General features: G+C 42.1%; 1 protein-coding gene across 1 annotated transcript in view; it reads right to left on the reverse strand.

Annotated features, from left to right (window-relative positions):
• Positions 1 to 808: 808 nt before the first annotated feature.
• RESF1 (retroelement silencing factor 1) overlaps positions 809 to 20,306 on the reverse strand; it is a 32,515-nt gene continuing 13,017 nt past the window's right edge. Inside the window, exons 3-5 of the mRNA XM_075503840.1 lie at positions 4,674 to 10,009; positions 3,502 to 3,576; positions 809 to 2,005 (exon numbers count right to left, since the gene is read on the reverse strand). Coding sequence (XP_075359955.1) covers positions 1,863 to 2,005; positions 3,502 to 3,576; positions 4,674 to 9,969 — 5,514 coding nt within the window. The 5' untranslated portion in view covers positions 9,970 to 10,009 and the 3' untranslated portion in view covers positions 809 to 1,862. The remainder of the gene's footprint in view (positions 2,006 to 3,501; positions 3,577 to 4,673; positions 10,010 to 20,306) is intronic.

Genomic DNA, 20,306 nt, shown 5'->3' on the forward strand with positions numbered 1-20,306 from the left:
ATGTATCATTAGCAGAACAAAATCCAAAAATACATACTTGACAGGAACTGTGTGTTGTTTGTACTGGGTACACTTCAGGCTACAATGAATCTTCCTTAATGCAGGCAGTATAATACAGGTGCTAAACTCCCAAGAAAATGCAAGATAAAACCTTCTCAGAGTTGCCAACATTATTACAAAATTCTCCAGTGGCAACAATCTCCACAGACTATAGTTGGGCATCCAGCCAGAAAAAGAAAAAAAAAAATCTAAGTTATTAGGACAGCTGTGCCAGACAGGGAGTTAAAAACCTCCCAAATAGTTCCCTAGTTTGAGAGAAGAAATGTACACATGATGGAAGAGGAGGAATTCTTTCTCCCAAAAAAGCCAATTTTCAATTCAGCATACAGATAGAGCTAGGAAATTATAATGTTATGCTCCACTAGGTAATTATATCCAATATGCCTACAAGCATACATCTTCAGCAATGGAGTACTGAAGGCTTTTTAAGTACTCATGCCAACCAATTCCCAACTCCAAGTCAGAGCAGGAAAACAACCAACCAACCAAAAAAAAAAAAAGACGCTGAAGAGAAAAAAAACCATTCCTGTGTTTTCAGGAGTATAAGAACATGCTCTTAGGAGTTCATTAGAAAAAGCTTGGACTCAAGTCCAGTTCTCACTTGCAACTATGAAACCTTTTAAGAAGGAAGATGTGGCACTTAGTTAAATAGGCATTGAAGATATCCCTGTAGATATTGCAGTTATTTTAAACTGCTTTTCAAACACAACTTTATACTTTTAAACTAAAAAAAAAAAAAAATAAGGCATAGCCTTCAAAAGTTTATTCCAAGTACAAAAATCATTCCATGAAATATCTACAGTTTTCACTTTCAGTATAAAGGTTTAAACAGATAGAAAGAATCAAGTACCACATTTCTGAAAAAATATGATTCAATTCAAAATTCTGAATAATGAAAAGGCACTTAAAAGATATCCAGCAACAAATATAACTCTCATGTCACAGTGAATGTGTAGTCAAAGATTATCTAACACTTTATAAACAAAGAAATTAATTACAGTCTGGTTAAAGTGAGCAACATAGTCCAGACAAGAGTGAGTTCAAACTCCCTGCACTTCAACGATCACACTTTTCTTTCAAGTGTAAAGAAAGCAGAGAGAGAGGGGAAAAAAATGAGAAGTCTTCAGTCAACTATCAGTTTAGAGCATTGTGTTCAGATGAAGAACTCAGAGTTCAATTTGTGCAAGTTCCATAAAAAGAAATGTAAGAAAACTGGGTAGCAGCATAAATACTTCATGGTATCCCCTGATCTGTATGTTTGATTTGAGGGTTTTATATTTGTATTCCCAGTTTAAAAAAAAATTCTACAAAAATAGAAAGCCCTGTTAGAAGCACAACAATCAGACTAGCATAAGTAGAAAATAAAGGTGTAATGCTTGGGAATCCACTGCAATCCCTTTCCAGTAGGAATATTTTTCTACTGTCAGCAGTGGAAAGTACCACAAGTAGAAGTTTTCCAGAATCAGAAAAGAAAACAGACTATGACAATTTACATGAGTTTGAGTTTTTTGGTCAAGATTCAACTAACTCCTGTACCTTTAAAAAAAAAAAAAATTAAAATATGCCAAAAAGAAACAATACATTTAACAATGGCATTTTCAGCACCAAAGCATATTTGTGCAATACAGAATAAGATCTCAATCATTCACAAATGAGGCAAATAGGGGAAAAAATTGCCAACACACCAAATATTTTTTTTTTTTACAATTATTCAGAAATATGAAGTAAACAGGAAAAAGCATTTCAGTGTTGGCATTTTTTTCCCAGTGATACTGAGTAAGACCTATGATACAGGAGTGCTGTCAAGACTTTTGCATCTTTTTTTCCAGATACATTTTCCTGTAGGTCTGAAACATCTCTTTTGAGTCTTTGATTGGAATGTGAAGAGCCTCACCATCTCCATCCAGGATCTGTATAGCTGTATCAAGTGGAATACTGTCCTCAGCTGAAAGACAGACAGAGAAGCAGGTTATAGCAAAAGTCTAAGGGTCTCAAATGACTCTACTCCTTATGCATGTGGTACTTAAGGATGCCAAAAAGGCATCCTTAAGCATGCATACTAGGCATCCTTAAGCATGCATACTCCTTATGCATGTGGTATTTAAGCATGCATACAAGGCATCCTTAAGCATGCATACAAGGCATCCTTAAGCATGCATACAAGGCATCCTTAAGCATGCATACAAGGCATCCTTAAGCATGCATACAAGGCATCCTTAAGCATGCATACAAGGCATCCTTAAGCATGCATACAAGGCATCCTTAAGCATGCATACAAGGCATCCTTAAGCATGCATACTCCTTATGCATGTAGTATTTAAGGATGTCAAAAAGGATGCCGCAAACTTCCTTCCTAAAGCAGCAGGCACCTCAGATTTAAATCAATCTCCAATGCATCTTTAATCACCAAATGGTCATGTGGGTGCCTTCATAAGAGAGATTTCTGAAGAATATTAAGAAAGGTGTGAATGAAAACGTGCATTTGTGAAAGTACGAGAAGAAACAAGAGGAAGGGCTAAAAGAATGGCAGACACCAATAGCCAAGGACACATTCAATAGCAATAAAAGATGTAAACATTGCAAAGTGTGTTGCTTGCATCAAGACCACAACACAGATAACTTGTCAGCAGAGGACTTGCACTCTGATAAGAGGATGGCAACAAAGTTACAGCATGCTGAATGCACTGTTTCACTTCCTGTTAGACCAGTAGGGAAACAAGACTATAGCTAGAAAGATACCTAAAGCAAAGCAACAAAGACAGCAGGGAGCAACCTCGCCCAAGATTTACAAAGAATGGAATGATCGAAATCCCAAGACAAAAGATGCCACTGTTGTAACTGTTGACTCCTAAAGGGTTCAAAAGACCATCCAAAAAGTAATTTGCCAATCAAGAGAAACAAGGAAGATGTAGCAGTGGCACTGCTTTTCCTCTGTGTGTCATACAATTAATCCTGTCCAGACTACTGGGACACACAGGTCCCAGTACTTGTGAGCACAGATGTATGTGCAGGTAGCATCAACTTACTGTGAAAGCCAAATAATATAAAATTAAAAAAAAAGAAAAAAAACCCCCCACTTTCTGTTTTTATAGTCTCACACTAGATTTTGTTACATCACTTCCTACATTTTAAAGTGGGAAAGAGCTAGCTTGGTCTTTCCCTACAGTTTAAAACTGTGCTTGAATCTTGCCACCAGTGCTACCTCCGATTCAACTGCACACAAGTATGCAGGCAAATTCCAACAACATATTCTTATGGCAATAAAAATCTCCACAAATCTTTGAAACTCACGTCTACTCTACAGTATCCATTTCAGCAGCAAAGCTTGTAAAGAACAAGTTAAAATACTTCATTAAGATTTGCTACTGTAAAGGAACACTTAAAACCAAGCAAAGAGTATTTAACTTGTATTTCAAAATTGATAATCAGAAGTCATTTCACCTGCAGAGATCTCTTCCAGCTTTTTTTGCTTCACTGGATCACATTTTAACCAATCTTCTTTTTTACTCTTGACACCTGAAGAGAAAATTTTAAAAATGTTTTTGAGGTTCATATATCACAAGTTTTGGTCTCTATTCAGCATCAAGTTTTACACATATGCTAGCACACGCAAAAGGAAATTTCCTTTGGGTGTGAAAATGCAAGCGCTGGTATGTACAACTTAAGATTTGGATTTAAAATCAAATATAGCATTTGACACAAATATACTTCACGATACACCACGTAAAACGTCAAAAGGTTTGGGATAGGGAAGAAGAGGAAGGAAAAAAGCAGCTTAAAGCAAAGATGGCAAAGGTTACAGAGACTATGCAGGATATGTCTGACTCAAGCCCTCTCTCTTCCTCAGTGCCACAAAGATCTCTCCCTCCGCTGTCTACCCAGCCAGCTTTATACACAGCCAGGTGAACATTGAATACGAATCAGATCACCTTTGGTAACTATGCCAAGGGAATCTGCTTTCTACGAACAAGCCAAGCTATCTTCTACCAAGTAGGTTAGAAAGCCTTCTCATGAAGTTACTTGAAACTGCCATGCCCTAAACTACTCTAACTTTATTCTGTAGAACTTAAGGAAAAAAAAAAAAGAGTAAAATATTAAATTGAAGGGAAAGTCTCATGTTCTTTTTCAGCTTAACACACAGCTACAGTCTGTCAGAAAGCTAGCTAAGCTATTTCAACCTTCAGCTTCTGAAGTCACAGAATCACAGAATCGTATAGGCTGGAAAAGACCTTTAAGATCGAGTCCAACCGTAAACCTAACACTGCCAAGACCACCACTACACCATGTCCCTAAGCACCTCATCTAAACGTCCTTTAAATACCTCCAGGGATGGCGACTCAACCACTTCCCTGGGCAGCCTGTTCCAGTGCTTGATAACCCTTTCAGTGAAGTAATTTCCCAATATCCAGTATAAACCTCCCCTGGCTCGTCCTGTCACTTGTTACCTGGGAGAAGAGACTGACCCCCACCTCTCTACAACCTCCTTTCAGGTAGTTGTAGAGAGCAAAAGTCCCACGTCTGTAGTTTTGTGTAATGTGAATTTAAAAAGAAGTACATACTTTTTACTTGCAAATTAATTTACTTACAAATTAATAATCAAGACAGCATCATACCTGCCACAATGGCTTTCTCTCTTTCCAGGGAATTCTTTGCAGCTAAGCTTTCTTCATCAGTGGTTCGATTTCTGAACAGTATCTCTGGACACAGCTTAAATTCAAGTACTTCCTGTTTGCAGGATTTCTCAACTCCTGAGACAGAAGTATCTCTTTTTGCATTGGGGCTGTTTTGTGACACTTTGGGCTTTATATGCCAGACAGGTCTGACAGGTGATGTCTCTAACTTTGTCAGATATATGCGTTCCTGTGCCGTACGTTTAAATGCAACTCTGTTCAGGTAGTGCTTTTTTGGTTCCTTTTGAAGTTGCAATTTTAATCTGTTATTTCTTCTATTTAAGTATAGCAGGTTTTTATCAGGAAACATCTTCTCAGAGCACTTGTCTTTGTTTTGACCATCCAGACGTCTCTCTTTGTTAGAAAAGTAGCTTTTAGATATGGTAGAAGGTCGAGCCCTTTTTCTCGGTAGTTTAAGCACAGAGCGATCTGCTAATGAACTCTTCGGTTTCCAGCCATTTTCTCCATTCAATTTTTTAGCTTTGTCAGTATTTATCATGCAATTATGTGAAAGCTGCTTGGAATTCTTTGCATCAGATTGTTTCAGTCTTTCCTCTTCCACCTTTGTTTTCTTAGAGTCTCTCTTCCCAATCATATTTTCCTTCCTCTTCCGTTCGTACGACTGCTCCTGTGAAGGATGAACTTTCATAGGTTTATGCTGAGAATATTTGTGGTTTCTTGACTTCAAGTCTACAGTGCCAAAATTTGGGAACTTTATAGCATCAGCACAGTAACTATTCAGCTTTTTATGTTTTATTTCTGCTGATAATTTGGCATTCTCTTTGATGTTAATTCCTACATCTTGCCCAAGTACCTCCTTTTGTTTCCTACAGTTCTGTTCTTCCACTGACTTCTCTTCACAGGTTTTAATTTTTTGTCCTTCATTGACTGCTTTGGTTTTATCTTTTGAAAGGGACTCCATTTTGAAAACTCCTTCTTTCTTTTTGGATGACTTTGTCATGTTGTCTGCATCTGTATGACCAGCTTTCTCTGACAATCCTTCTGAGACTGTCTGATGTTCTTTTTTGTCAGAGTGAAATTCTTTGCCTAACGATGGGGTTCCTCTGCCGATTTGCAGCTCTTCCTTCCAGCTGCTCCTTTTAGATTTATCAACATCCTGGTTTTCAGAGGAATCAAGTGGTCCAATTCTTTCCTGTTGTGTTGTAAGCGGTTTGTATTCATTACTCACGTTTAGCCTAGCTTTTTTGTTCATTACAGAGGTGTATTTACAAATATCTTTTTTATTTTTGCTAACACTATTTGGGATATTTTCAGAAATTGGCAGGTTTTCCACTGCACAGGTGGTCTTCATTACGGCATCAGATTTACTGTTGTTTTCTTGTCTCTCTGCAGAGCTAGTATTTTCAGCTTTTGAAAGTTGATCATTTTTCTCTGAACCAGACGTTCCAAGTTTACAGGGGCACTGTGGCATACCCATTAAAGAACAACCTTTTTTTTTTTTCCTGGTGTCAGAGGTTTTTTGTGGTTTTTTTTTCTTCTCACATAGACTCTGACTAGGCTGAATACTGCCTTCAAGGTTCTCCTTCTCAGCTGAAGCCTTTTCTGACTGTTGACTTGCTACTCTCTTCCTGTCACTAGAGGAACACCGGTTGTGTTCAGGAAACAGTTCTTGCATCTGATCAGAGCTTAACACTGCAATTTTTATCTGATCTACTGGGTCCTTCAAATGAGAATTCTTGTCACAAATTTGAGTCTCTTTCTGAGGTTGATTCTCCATCCGCTCAGCCACGGAATCATCTTGTACTGGTTCTTTTGTTAGCATATCAGCACCTTCAATGCCATATGGAAACTCTTTCACTAGTTCAGACAGCTGATTGTTTAGACATGTAATAGGTTCTGCTCCAAAAAGGTTCATCTCTTTTTCTGTGCTATTTTTACTGGACGTATAATTTTGTTTACTGCTGTCTCTTGGAACAGTGAACGCATTTGTTTCAGTAGTTACGCTGATTGAGAAATCTAGTGAATTTTGAGCTAACTCCTGGTTTATACTAGCAAGAATTTCCAAGTCATTTTCAGGATGCTTGAAAGATGCATTGAGTGACATTTTTTGCTCTGTGGTAGAAATTGTTTTAAGAGGATTGCCACCGCTTGCTTTCTCTAAATGACTAGTTGTGATACCATCCAAAATCTTGCCTGCTTTACTCATGCAGCTTGATGATTCTTCTAACATCTTTTGCAGCAAGCTCTCTTTTTGCTGAGTGTTATTGCTCAGCTCATTTTTATACAAGTTCAGCTGTTGCTCCTTTTGCCTTGGGTCAGATGCATTTCCTTCTGATGAGGTACCATTTAATACTTGTGTCTCAGGGATTGACCTGAAGATACTTGCTATTTGTGGATTATAAAATGTGTCACCTTCAACAAGAGAACATACACTAGAAATACAAAACATCTGTTCTTCCAACACAGCTGTGGATGTATCTCCTGTCTCTAACACAGCTTGTTTGTCTTTATGGTCTCTTACACCTTCTTGAAAGATTTGACTAGAAAAATTTATGCCCAATTCAGGAAGAGAAGGCTTGTTTTGTAATCCAAGCTGCAGATTTTCTCTGGTGTCTTGTGAAGATTGACTAACTTTCCTTTGGTTTTCATCATATGAATCATTTGCACTCACAGTGTTCTTTACTATTCTGTTTCCATCAGCTAATTTGGTCTGTTGCAAATGTGAGTCCTCTTTCTGTACCAGAACACAATCACTGGGTGACGACCGAACAGTTTCTATTGTTCCTTTATCAGTATTTACCACACTTAAACCATTTTTCCCCTTTTCTTGCAAGCTACACGTGCTTCCTGAGTCAATCACTGGATTTGTTTTACCTGCAGATGTTGGACATTCATCTGCCTGCTCACTCTGTGTTCTCTGTTCAGAAAGTACTAAAGGAGAGACAACTGCAACTTGGAGTTCAAAACTTTTTATCAAATTGCAACTCAACGTATCAAGTTTTTGTCCTACAGAAGCAGTTGTTACAGGCAAAATTGCTTCGTCGGTACTAACCAGAACATTATTTTGTTCTTTATTTTTTGTGTTCTGGCTGTAAGGTGAAATCTCATTTGCTGCAGGGCTTTCATTTGACTGGCTGTTTTGCACACTTACAGATTCCGACGGATGTTTCCTCCACAAGCCCAGACACGCAGTTAGCTCTTCCACAGAGTAACTATAATTGCTCTGTTTAAAAGATTTATTTTCAGTAAATGGCTTTTTTTTCTGAGCTACATCACTCCGGAATTTAGCTTCACCAGATTCAGTTGTTTCTGATACAGGAGAGTGTGTGGGAACCATAAACGCCTGCTCACCTTTCAAACTTGCTACGTTCCTCTCACTAGTGTCTTTTAGTAAGCTTCCACCCGAGACAGATGTATCTAGCAGTGGTTTTTCACTAAGCAGGAGACTAGTCAGTATTTTATCAGCAGTAGCACCAGCTGTCTTCTCTTTCAATACATTTGTGCTGCTCAATACGAACTGAAGAAATGATGAGTTCTCGGGGTTAACTGGCACATTCTTTGATACAATTTTGATAGAGCTATCCACTTGACTAAAACATGAAGCATTGTTCAAGGATGTCACAGTTTTTTGAGAAGAGGCCAAGGCATATGCATCTCTTCGTTCCGAGATGGGAGTGCTCTCAGGATTATTTAATTGAGCTGGGAGTTTGCTCTGAGAGGGAATAGGAGCAGAGCTTGATGAAAGGCTTCCCTGTTCCCCCTGAGGGTTACTTTGAGTCACCTCTAATCCTCTGTTATCAGCATCCGCTACGTTTTTGTTGTTTCTTTCTTCAGGTGAAGGGTTAAGTATCGGACTCTCTGTCCTTGCTGTTTCAGATGGGGAAGGTGGTACATTTTGGTTGGGCACCCATGGAACACAATTAGCAAGAGTACTTTGATAACTTGGCGGAAGTGGCGGAGTACTTTTGTCACGTTCTGAAGCTGCTAAGAGTTTTCTTCTATAATGATGGATCCTTTCAAGCAGGACACATTTTTTTTTAATAGTGAGAAGCCTTTGAGCTTCCCAAGCTAGTCTGTCCTTTGTAATTGTTCCTCCATCTGCTGCTGCTGAAGAAATTTGAGAATTAACAGGCCCATTCATTAAGCTGCTAGTCTGGCTTTCTTGAACTGAAGCAGGATCACTCAGTGGCTTTGAAGCAGCCACCGAAGAAAGAGTTTCCATTTCTTGCACAACATCATACAGTTCTTTGGAAATGCCAGGGGATGCCACAGACATTTCATTAAAAGGCTGATTTGCTGTCACATTTCCACTTGAATTGCAGACATTCCTAACTGATTGACTGACTTCTCCAGATTGCTGTTTCTGACAGTGTTGCTGAACACTGTTAAAACCAGTATTTTCTGGATCTGATGGGCACTTCTGTTGGCTAAAGGTGTATCCATTAGGCACATTTTGAACTGCCTGTGGTACACCTATTGAAGATTGTGCTGCAGCTCTTGAATCACAGTTGGCAGGCAACAAAGATGGTACAGAACATCCACTAGAAGCTTCTGATCTCATCTGACTTGGTCGATAATGTAGCAGCTGTACATTTGCTGCAGAATTTTGGTTCAGTGAGTGTAAAACTTCAAACTGAGTGTTGGGATGATATATTTGGTTTTGGACATGTTGCCCAGGTGTACCAAGAGACATAGAATTATTCTGAGAATGCACGTTACTTTGATATAACATTGTAGTTCTCATGGAATTACGCTGCGGTATTTGTGGCCGCACAGTGTAACCGTTTGCAGTGACATACTGAGGTTCCCGAAGGACATTCCCCACGTTATTTCCAGTGTTTATTTGAGAAGACAGGGGAGGCAACTTTCTAAGGGAATAACTGTAGGTATTAGAGTTTGGCCAAGAAGTCTGAGTCATCTCTGCCTGCAAACGTGATGTCTGATTGGGAGGTTTTGGAGCTATTGGTACGCAGGATGGTGGACGTCGATCAACCAAGTATTTCGAGATAAAAAAATCATTACCAGCTACAGATGCTCCTGGTAAGGCCTGATCTGAAGTTCTGAATCCTTCAGCATTTAAAGGAGGGAAGGCAGCATTGCTAGTTGGCAGATACACCATTTGGTTATTTCCAGCATAATTGCATGCATTTTTAGAGGAATAGGCATTTGTCTGAGGAAAAGCGTGTGCATTAGAAAATAACTGTGTGTAACAGGCTTCTTCACTTTGCGGGTTCTTCTTTGCATCAACATTCTGGAGTGGTCTTACATTCCAGTCCATCTTTTCTTGATTTCTGCTTCTTCAGCCAAAACCCAAAATGCTAAAAAACACCAAAACAAACAAACAAAACCCTTAATCTTTTGATAAAAACCTATTTCACTTACCAAGAAGTGATTTAGAATGCATTATGAACAGAATCGTTGAACTTAAATTGCTAGGTAGAAGAGCAACTCCACTGGCACATCCTGTGGACATTGATGTTGTCAATGTCAAGTTGCATAAATTATTTCCCGGAACACAGTTATGGTACAAAAAGACAGAGCAGCAACTAAAAATTCTATTGACTGTCTAATGAGTAACAAAATCCTCACATTATTCTGCTAATTCTGTTGTCATTCAGCTTTTTAATTTAACGATAGATTGCTGTATTTACCTTCTCATCCAAAAACAATGGAAAAAACCCAATGTATTTGTATAACATGATACAATAAGCAATGCTTAAGAGCTGAGCATAAGAAGCACCTATAGAATATAATACAAGTCAGAGTCTTCATACAAGACGACTAGACTTCAATTATACCTTCAAATACAACAAAAGAAAGGAGAAAATTAATCTGGCTTCAGTAAAGATCTCTCATAATAATGTGGCCCACTTGTTTTTATTTTACATGTCATTTGCTCTTCCCTGACACTGTGGGCAGTTATTAATTTTTGAGAAACACACGCCTGTGACTCTAGTTAACAGCACATGTAGCTACAAGCAAACCACCCCTAATTCTGTTTGGCAGCATTAACTTACTCAGCATGAAGCATGGAGATGACCATCACCTCTGCTATTGCAGTAAGTACACCTCCAGGAGGTGACAAAGTCACAAATCCCTAACTCTTCATGTAGTATATTCCAGAATTTACATTGATTACAAACAAGCCCAACTGGGTGAGCATGTTACATCTGAATAACCTCTGGAAAGTTGTTAGAGACAACATCTGCAAAGCCAAACACTATTTCAGGTCTTCAAAAATGGAAAAGCGCAAAAAACCAATGACAACCTACAAGCATGAATGCTGTTTGCATCACAGTAAGTTCCTCTCGGTATGGTCAAACCCACCCAGGACAGAACAAACACCTCGTTTTGTCCACGGTGTTAGACAGTTTCTCAACAAAATCTTTCAGGTCATTTCTCCCAGATCACCTAAGGCTCAGTATTAACAGTATTAAGGCAATACCTACAGTGATGGAGGAATCTTGGATGAGAAAACAGGCTTTTGCATCCAAGCTAAAGATTTCAGACTGCCAATGTTACACTGTTTCAGGTATTTCCTGGAAAATAATCAGGGGATAGGTGCTGGTTTTGGCTGGGGTAGAGTTAATTTTCTTCATAGTAGCTAGGTATGGGGCTGTGTTTTGGATTTGTGCTGGAAACAGTGTTGATAACACAGGGATGTTTTAGTTACTGCTGAGCAGTGCTTACACAGAGTCAAGGCCTTTTCTGCTTCCCACCCCACCCCACCAGCGAGTAGGCTGGCGGTGCACAAGGAGCTGGGAGGGGACACAGCTGGGACAGCTGACCCCAACTGACCAAAGGGATTTCCCATACCATATGACGTCATGCTCAGCATATAAAGCTGGGGAAGGAAGGAAGGAAGGAGAGGACGTTTGGAGTGATGGCGTTTGTCTTCCCAAGTAACCATTATGTGTGATGGAGCCCTGCTTTCCTGGAGATGGCTGAACACCTGCCTGCCGATAGGAAGGAGCGAGTGAATTCCTTGTTTTGCTTTGCTTGCATGGATGGCTTTTGCTTTCCCTATTAAACTGTCTTTATCTCAATCCATGAGTTTTCTTGCTTTTACCCTTCCAATTCTCTCCCCCATCCCACCGGGGGGGAGTGAGTGAGCGACTATGTGGGGCTTAGTTGCCAGCTGGGGTTAAACCACAACAGGATAAAACAATCATGTTCTTGAATTAGATAACTGCTGAAGAAATTTAAGACATTTATGCGTTCCAGAAACATGACAGATATGTAAACAAGACTAAGATGCCAACTAGTAGTAATTGTAAAATCCTTGCTAAACATAGGAGAACCTTGACTATATGCAACACACAACTTAGCCAAGAGTAAAACCCAATTCTTGTCACTGTCAAGACCATAAAAATAAGGAGTACAACCTTAGTTCATCATAATTATTAGCTGGATTAAGAAAACTAAGTGATCACAACCATAAAATTTTTTTATAACTTTAATACAACAAAATATGTTACTTTAAAAAGTGGTATTTGGCAGAAAGCACTTGTCTTAGGAAGAACATTTGAGAAGATCGGTATCAGTACAAGACTCCAAAAGACAAAGAGAAGACTATTCCTCACACATGCCTGCTTCACTCCTTCACCTGCTACTTTCTCACCTTGGCCACAAGCCTCAGAAATCATCAGCAACTACTACACGGGCAACTGCCAATTTTTCATTGGCAGCACATAGAAAGGGAATGGAGAGACACCCCTGTTGAATGTAGGAGTAACAGCACAGCTCTTCAACAAATCTATCACGTGACTAAAACACCTACAACTAGACTTCTCTATTAGATAGTTTTAGGCATATCTCTGGCCTCTGTCTTATGTAATGTCCCTGAATCACTCTGTGGAGACACCTCACATTCACCCCACAGAGAGATTTGAGGGGAATTTGGGCCACCTATGTAAAGACCAGTAAGTTCAACTGCTATGCGTTTCTATTCTAGGGGAAAAGGAACAATACCTCCAAACAGTGGAAGGCTACATTTCCTTGAGTTTTCCAATAGCCTTAATCTATACAAAACATCCAAATTCGTTTCTTATAGGGAAGACCTCACTTTTCATTAGTAATGTTTGTTATTGATTACTTCTTCTTAGAGGCCCTCCTCTAGGAAATACATACAGAGGAAAATAAATGAAGCCTAAAACACAGAATAAATTGTTACAGGATTTTGATCTATTGGATTAGGTAAGACATTCCAGCAAAGATTTAATATTTCATTCACTGAACACTGTAACTTAACATTAAAGTCTATACACCTGCCCACTGGGGCCAGAAAGCACCTAAACAGGGAAAACACAGGGAGAGTATGAGAGTCAGCAATGTTGTGTCGGACTTGTGAGAGGCAAACCAAGATCACAGTAACAGCTGACTCCTAGAGAGTATAGAAAGCACACCCAAAACCAGTTCACTGTCACCATTCAAGAAGATAGGAGCACATACAGTAAAGGCTCATGAGGTTACTTCCTTTGTCCTACACATTGCTGGAAGAGAAAGTTAACATAAATGCAGCAGGAGGCTACAGAACTATGGTGTGGGAACTACTGTGCCAAGACTCGACAGTAACTGAATGGTCAACCCCAAGCAACCATTTAACATTTCTGCAGAGAGCAGAACTGGCAGTAATCAAACTGCTAATTTAGCATTAATGTATTTAGCATTTTGGTTAAATGGTAAATGCAACAATAGAGCAGGTAAGACACCTGCATGACAATCATCAGGTAAACTACTCACCTGTCAATCAGTTTCTATGATTTACCAGGGAACATGGACAACCATTTCCATTTACCAGGACATGGACATTTACCAGGTAAATGGACAATCATTTCCATTTACCATTTCCATTGACCAGGTAAATGGACAACCATTTACCAGGGAACATGGACAACCATGAAATTAAAGGGTATAAAGAGATAGCTCACCAACTATAGGCTAAGACCAGCAGCAGAGGATCACAACATTGAAGATCCCCACCACCTGAAAAATCAACAGTTATGGAGGCAAACATCCTTCTCCAGGCTATGTCAACACACAAGGATAGGTGTTCCTGGAGTCCTCGTGCCATAAGCATGGTCTCTTAAGAGCTAATACAAGGATCCTGCGGACTGTAACAGACTGGGAGAACTTATTCTGGGGTTGCTCCTATAGTTAACCCCTGACAAATGGGCTGGACAATACCTGGTAAGGTCAGAATGCAAGTGTGCATTGTGTGTGTGTGCACATGCCAAAGACTAGTTTATCTGGAGGGCTTCTGCCCAAAATTGATCAAGTCAAAAGGGAAGATAGTCATCAACCACCAACTGATGGTGTTGAAGAAGAATACAATCATCACCTGGATTAAAGAGTAACTGGGGAAGTTACTCAGACACTTTTGAAACAAAAAAGGATTAAATAGAAGTATAAAAGCAGCATGAAATTTTTAACAACAGGAAAACAACTTGGAGTGGAAACAGCAGTAGTCAAGGCCTGTGTAACACTGCCCAAAGTCACCCTGCCAACATCATAACCTCTACCTGTGCCAGAGCGAGCATCCTCTTCATCAGATGCTGTAAGAAGCCCAACCTGTATCCAGATAGAGGACTGACAGCACAGGGGGCAATAAGTAGGGACCCACACCTCAGCTGTGTGCGTGAAAACTCATGGGATGCCTTCTCACCAGCACGGGGATCAGCAGGTTATAGGGATATCACAGAGGTACACTAAAACTAACTTGAATGTGAAAGGGTTAAATCCCTGACAATCCCTAAGACCTTACTGTGATACATAGACTTGCTTTTTTTTTTTTTTTTAAGTTTCACTTGCATCCTTGTTCTCTTTTGTTCTCTTCCCCTGCAAAGATAGTTTTAGTTACCTGCTGAGCAGAGTTGATGATTGGACATTTCCTGTAACTTCTTACCTGATAAGACTAAACAGGCCTTGAGCAAGCTCATTAGGCTTCCTAATTAAATCACTGGTAACAGGAACTCAGGACATTTGCGCCAAAGGTAAGCACCAAAGAACTAGTTTAAATCGACCCCCTTGTAACATTCCGAGGCCGAAGGACTGATGAGCTAACTCAATGACTATATATGGACACAGGAAGCCCACAGTTCAACTAGCGGACAACATGAGGAAGACTATGGAAGACCACCAGGAGGGTGAAAAGACCCTAACCCTAATTTTACTGCACATGCTTGGACTATGTAAATGAATTCCGGGAACTCATCACCATAAAACTGCCCTTTTCAGGAAATCTGATGACTAGGTATGATTTTTCTGCATATGAACTGATGTGTTGTGCTAACCTGGCGGAGCACTTGTGGCAGAGCGATCCCCAGTGGTGCAATAAAGAATACCTGCTTAATAGTCATCCCGACTATTGAGTCCTGATTTCGGCTTTTCACGGCAACAAATGAGGGACAAGCTCAAAGAACTTTATTTCACAAAACAGCCAAAAGAACATGGCAGAAACCAATGAGAAGCAGGGGTAAACTGAAGTCAATCAACACTCCGATACCATTTAATCCATAACAGGTTCGGGGTGTCAGTCGGGGTATGGTTACCGCCCGTCAATACACACAAGAACGGTGACCCAAAGCGCCCACACTCACTCGCAAAGGGGGAAACTCCCTCTCGTGGGCACCCAGAAGATACAATCGCTCACCCGGCGGGGAGGGCGAGGGCTCCCTCAAGGATCCATCCAGAAGGAATGGATGGATCCTCACCTCCTCACCACAGGAGGTGAGGACAGTCGATCCTGGTAAGTCTCCTCAGGCGGGGTCCCAACCCGAGAGCAGAGGTCCCAAACACCGTCCGGCTGCTCCGAGAAGACCACTCAAAGGGGGCTCCGGCGGCGGCCCATTTATACCCTGGGTCGGGTCTGAGCTGTGGTCATAACCGGTCACGGTCTAGAAGCTTCTCCGAGCCCAGACGCCTCACTGGCTGTGGACCCTGTCTGGTGACCAAGGGGTCCCGCTTCTCTCCTGCTCCCCCTGCCGCGGTGCGTGCGTGCCTGGGGGCACGGCAGAGCACAAAAGGCCCAAAAGTGAGGCACGAAAGGCCGGTGATTGCCATGCCAAAAGCCCCGATCTTTATCGGAGGCGGGGGTGGGGGGGGGTGGGAGGAGGGGAAGCGTACCTGTCACACTGCCCATCCAGCCCATTTACTTTTCTTTTGTTGCCAACAGCTCCCAGCCACTCGCCCTCAGGCATGGCTGGACAACCCTTCCTGCTTAACGCTTGCTGCTTTGGATCTGACCTTCTGTGAGTCAGTGGATTGCCCGGGAGCAAGCTGGAGCTCTTCACAAAACCTCCCAAAATACACAAGACTAACATCATCTACAATGCATTTAGTTGCAGCTGTTGCCTGCCTTCCCACCAAAACCCTAGCGCAACCAGGAGAGAGAGCAGTTCTGTGGGGCAACATCCAGTTTCAGCCCTACAAACTCTCCTTCCATGCCTCTGCTTTTTCAGTTTGTCATCTGAGATTTCACAATTTCTGAAAAGAACACAGTATTTCCATTTCAAAGAGAAACTGTAGACAAAAAGACTCCATGACCAAACTCTTCTCTGCATCTGACACCCTTAGGGGGGTATGTGGCATAGACATCAGTCCTGGCATTGCACAGCCAGGACACGACCATTGCGCTTTCCCCCACTGAGTCACAAAAGGAAGGGGTGGAAAAGTGGGGTTAGTATTGTATTATATGGTATTTCCGAGCACACAAAGGAAAGCAGCAGCACAGAAGGGAGCAGATGTGGGATGCCATGCCTGGCTAGCAAAAGTCCAGATAGCACTTTCACGACTCAGCAATAAAAGTGGGACAATCTGACCAGAAAATTTTTCATTTCCCAGGCCCGTTGGCTGGTCACTCATCTGAAGAAGCCCTGCCCTGTTTTCTGCTGGCCTGCCCGATAGCCATGCTCATGCAAGTCTTTGAATACCGCAATATTAAGTTTTGGATTAAGTTGGATTTACTGAATTAAGTTTAGCCCAGTATTAGTGAATTACTGAATTTACTGTCATTTTGACTCAGGTAAGTGTACTACTGATTGGTATTTGTTACTGTACTGTTATTTTTGAGATAAACTGTTTATCCCTAAAGCTGTTGGTCTGGTGTCTGTTACCATATCCGGAATCTGTAACCCTACCAGGCTGCCTCAAGCCGCTCCACTGCGATGTCAGTAGAGGGATGTAATACACAGCATCGTGCCTGGCCCCAGCCTTGCAGCAGGTGCCTGAACTGACTGTTTTGGGGCCTTGCCCCACCTGTGGGCACCAGATGCTCTTATGGAGGGAACTACCTGTTCCCTTCCCTTCTTTGATTAGAGACAGTCAGAAAGACAAAAGCACCAAGGGAAAATTACCCTGCCTATTTCTCTTAGCTCATGGTCTTAGAAATACTGAGCACCATTCAAATGCAGCTGAAGCCCAAGTTGTCTCCCTAGAGAAAGGAGTATCTCAAGCCCAGCAGGACACTTGGGCTGGGATAGATAAGACTGTCGCCACAGCCTGTGTTAGAAGCCTTCAGGTGACTGCGGAGAAATGAGCACGCCACACGGTCCCCGTGGTGGCAGTATCTGCCACCAGGGAAAAATTTGACAGGCGGCTGGAAGCTGCCTAAATGGAGTTTCTGAAACAAAAATACATAAAGATTTATATATTGACCAAGACAACTGGGACAGAAATATTTGGTCCAATTTGACTTCAGACAATTATATGTCAAATTCCTCCCTTCTTGAAGCCTGACTGGACTTATGAATCAGACTAACTATTAAAACTGAGCATAATGCTAATGGAGGCATCGCAACTGTGTCTATGTGCTCTTTCACAGGCATAGATCTAGCCAAATTAAGCAAGCGCTATCACAAATCTGTTACTGTGGGTTATTTAACCTGTCTTGCAAATATGTCACATGATGGGGGATATCATCTGAATTCCAGAAACAGAAGCCTGCACCCTCCTTTAGGGTCTGCAATTCCAACTACAAACACCAGTGGGAAATACAGGCTCTACCTTTCAGGCATCACTAGCATATGTTCAAAGATAAAGGCCCGGACATGACCTAGGCCCCCTGACTATTCCCTGGGCCAGTCCCACAGATTTGGAATTAAGCACAGGTAGGCTGGTTATCAATCATACTTTAGACGTAGCCCCTGTGGCAGATGAAGTCTTATCAGGTTGTCATCCCTCTGAGGCTCAGCAGCGTCCACTAGTCAAGAAGGTTCCTGGTCCACTCAGAGCCCATTAACGTCAACAGGCACAAGCCTTACAGGCACAGCGCCCAGTACCACATGGTCCCAGCTATTAGTAAAGTTATTTTCTGCTATGCTCATTCTGTTACCCTCCCTGCTCTGTGAAGCTGCAGCTATAGTTACCACCAAACATCCTCGTGTCCAGTTAGTTAAAAATCCCCCTAAGTCTGTACAAAAGGCCCCTGACCCAAAGCGTCTTGAAGCACAGAAAGCTTGTTTGGCCCCGCATGCTCCCAAACAGGCAGCCCACAGAGTCCCAACATCTGTTTTATTGGTTTTTGCCAACAACCCCCTCATGCCACACCTTTTCCCACCAGAGCCTTAGCAAGGGCTCTAGCACCCCTCCCACCACTTCATCAACTGGAAAACCCCCAGCCCTCGGTTACCACAAAGACTTATCAGACATGCAATCAGCACCTCAGGGGAGCCGGTCAGAACCTGCTGATCCCCCTCAGGTGGCATGGAGGGTGCAGCTTACAGGGACTTCCCACCCAGAGGTAGATGCCACAATCAATGATACCATCATTCATGTGTCCTCATGGGCACTCAAAATTCTGCCTTCAGCTGGTGACACTGGAGGGGACCACTTCCCTCACGCTCTGCAGTAAGTAGTCCACGGGTTCACAGGAGCCATTTCAGTCCTTCCCATAGTCAGTCACGTGCGACTTCCCTAACAGACAGACAGCCCGAGGATCTGCAGTTTTGGGGAGGTTCTAACATCCATCGTGGAGTAACCCAAATGCAATTCTGGTCAGGTCAGAACAGCAGCAGTTCATTACTGTAGCTACAGGGGACAACACAGAGCAGCAGCCTGACAGCCTCTGCTGGTACAAACTCTGCCCAGCCGGGGCAGTGAGAGAGTTTATATACCTCTACATAACATGGCTTGTTTTTCACAGAACTACAGCATGTGTCAGATAAGCAGGATGTAGTAAGTTACCACAAAGAATGGTAACATACAGATTACTTCAGATAAGCTCCAGACAGTACATCCTTTTACAAGTATTTCACTCCAATAATTGTGTCACACTTACTCAGTGAGGCCATTAGGTAACACTGCAGGTATTTCTTAACTAGAGAGGCCTGCAAAGGCCTATGAGGCATTAGCTATTTTACTTCCACATATGGAACTACTCAGAGACCGCACCTTCCATGATGCTCAAGGGAAGGCACAGTCTTCTGGTACTTCTGAACCAAAACTCCCTCTAGTTTGGGTACTCCGAGAAGCACCTCCCCTACCTCCAATGACCCATACTGTTAACACCCTGTGAACCTGCAAGCCCCAAAACTCATTACCTCCCTTCTCACAAAACTGGAAAAATAGGGAGTATTCACTTGCACCCACTTCCCTTTTAATAGCCCCATCCAGCCAGTGCACAACCCAATGGGTCTTGGCATCTGACCAACGACTACCAAGGCATAACTTCTGCCTCCTCTCTGCCTTGTACTGCAGTCCCAATAGCTGCCAAAGTAATCAATGCTATTTACCTTTCCTCTTACCTATGCATAGCCTGTTTGAACATTAAAGACACATTCTTCCAGTGTCCCACCCACTTGGACAACCAAGCTCACTTTGCTTGTACTTGGAATGGCATTCGTTATACCTCTAGTCATTTACCTCAAGGATATTGCTATATTCCTACCATTGCTCATGGTATCTTAGCATCAACATTAGCTGAAATTTCTCCCACTCCTGACGTCTCTCACCACCAATATATTGATGACATTTTCCTAGGCAGACATAGACGGGAATCTGTTGCACAACATATGATCCCCTACTGCAGCCCTCAGAAAACACCGGGAACTTTATAGCCTTCCTGGTAAATGCCGGGTCCTGCCCAGAATGTAAGGTGTTTGGGTTCTTTTTAAAGGAGTCTTCTTGTATGGCAGTACCAAAGGTATTCCTGAAAGTGTCTTGCAATCTGTTTTCTTTACCCAACCTATTCCCTCCTCCAAATGCAAACATCAGTGTCTCCTAGGCTCTTTAAACTTTTGTCGTGACAATGCCCAGGTTTTAGTCAGCTAGGCCATCCTCTCTATTCCTTGCTGTGCACACATACCACCTAGGACTAGAACATGAGTCACCAACAGGCCCTAACCCTTCCCCTACAAGAGGTCAACAGTACTGATATTTGGGACCCCTCACTCCTACTGGTGGACTAGAACGCAGGGTCCAGCACAGTGCAGACTGCTTGGTGGTGACTATTCCAGGAAATAGGCCCCAAGGACCCTACCCTTAAACCAATCCCTTTTGGCAGCACAGGGTGGCAAGACGTACAAGCCTTGGATGGGGAATGGGAGCATGCTTTACACACCACCTTCCTTGCCCTTTCTGATATTGATGAACTCCTGGTGGATTGCCCCCTTACACTGA

The sequence above is a fragment of the Mycteria americana genome, chromosome 1 (genome assembly GCF_035582795.1).
Source record: "Mycteria americana isolate JAX WOST 10 ecotype Jacksonville Zoo and Gardens chromosome 1, USCA_MyAme_1.0, whole genome shotgun sequence".
NCBI classification, from domain to species: domain Eukaryota; kingdom Metazoa; phylum Chordata; class Aves; order Ciconiiformes; family Ciconiidae; genus Mycteria; species Mycteria americana.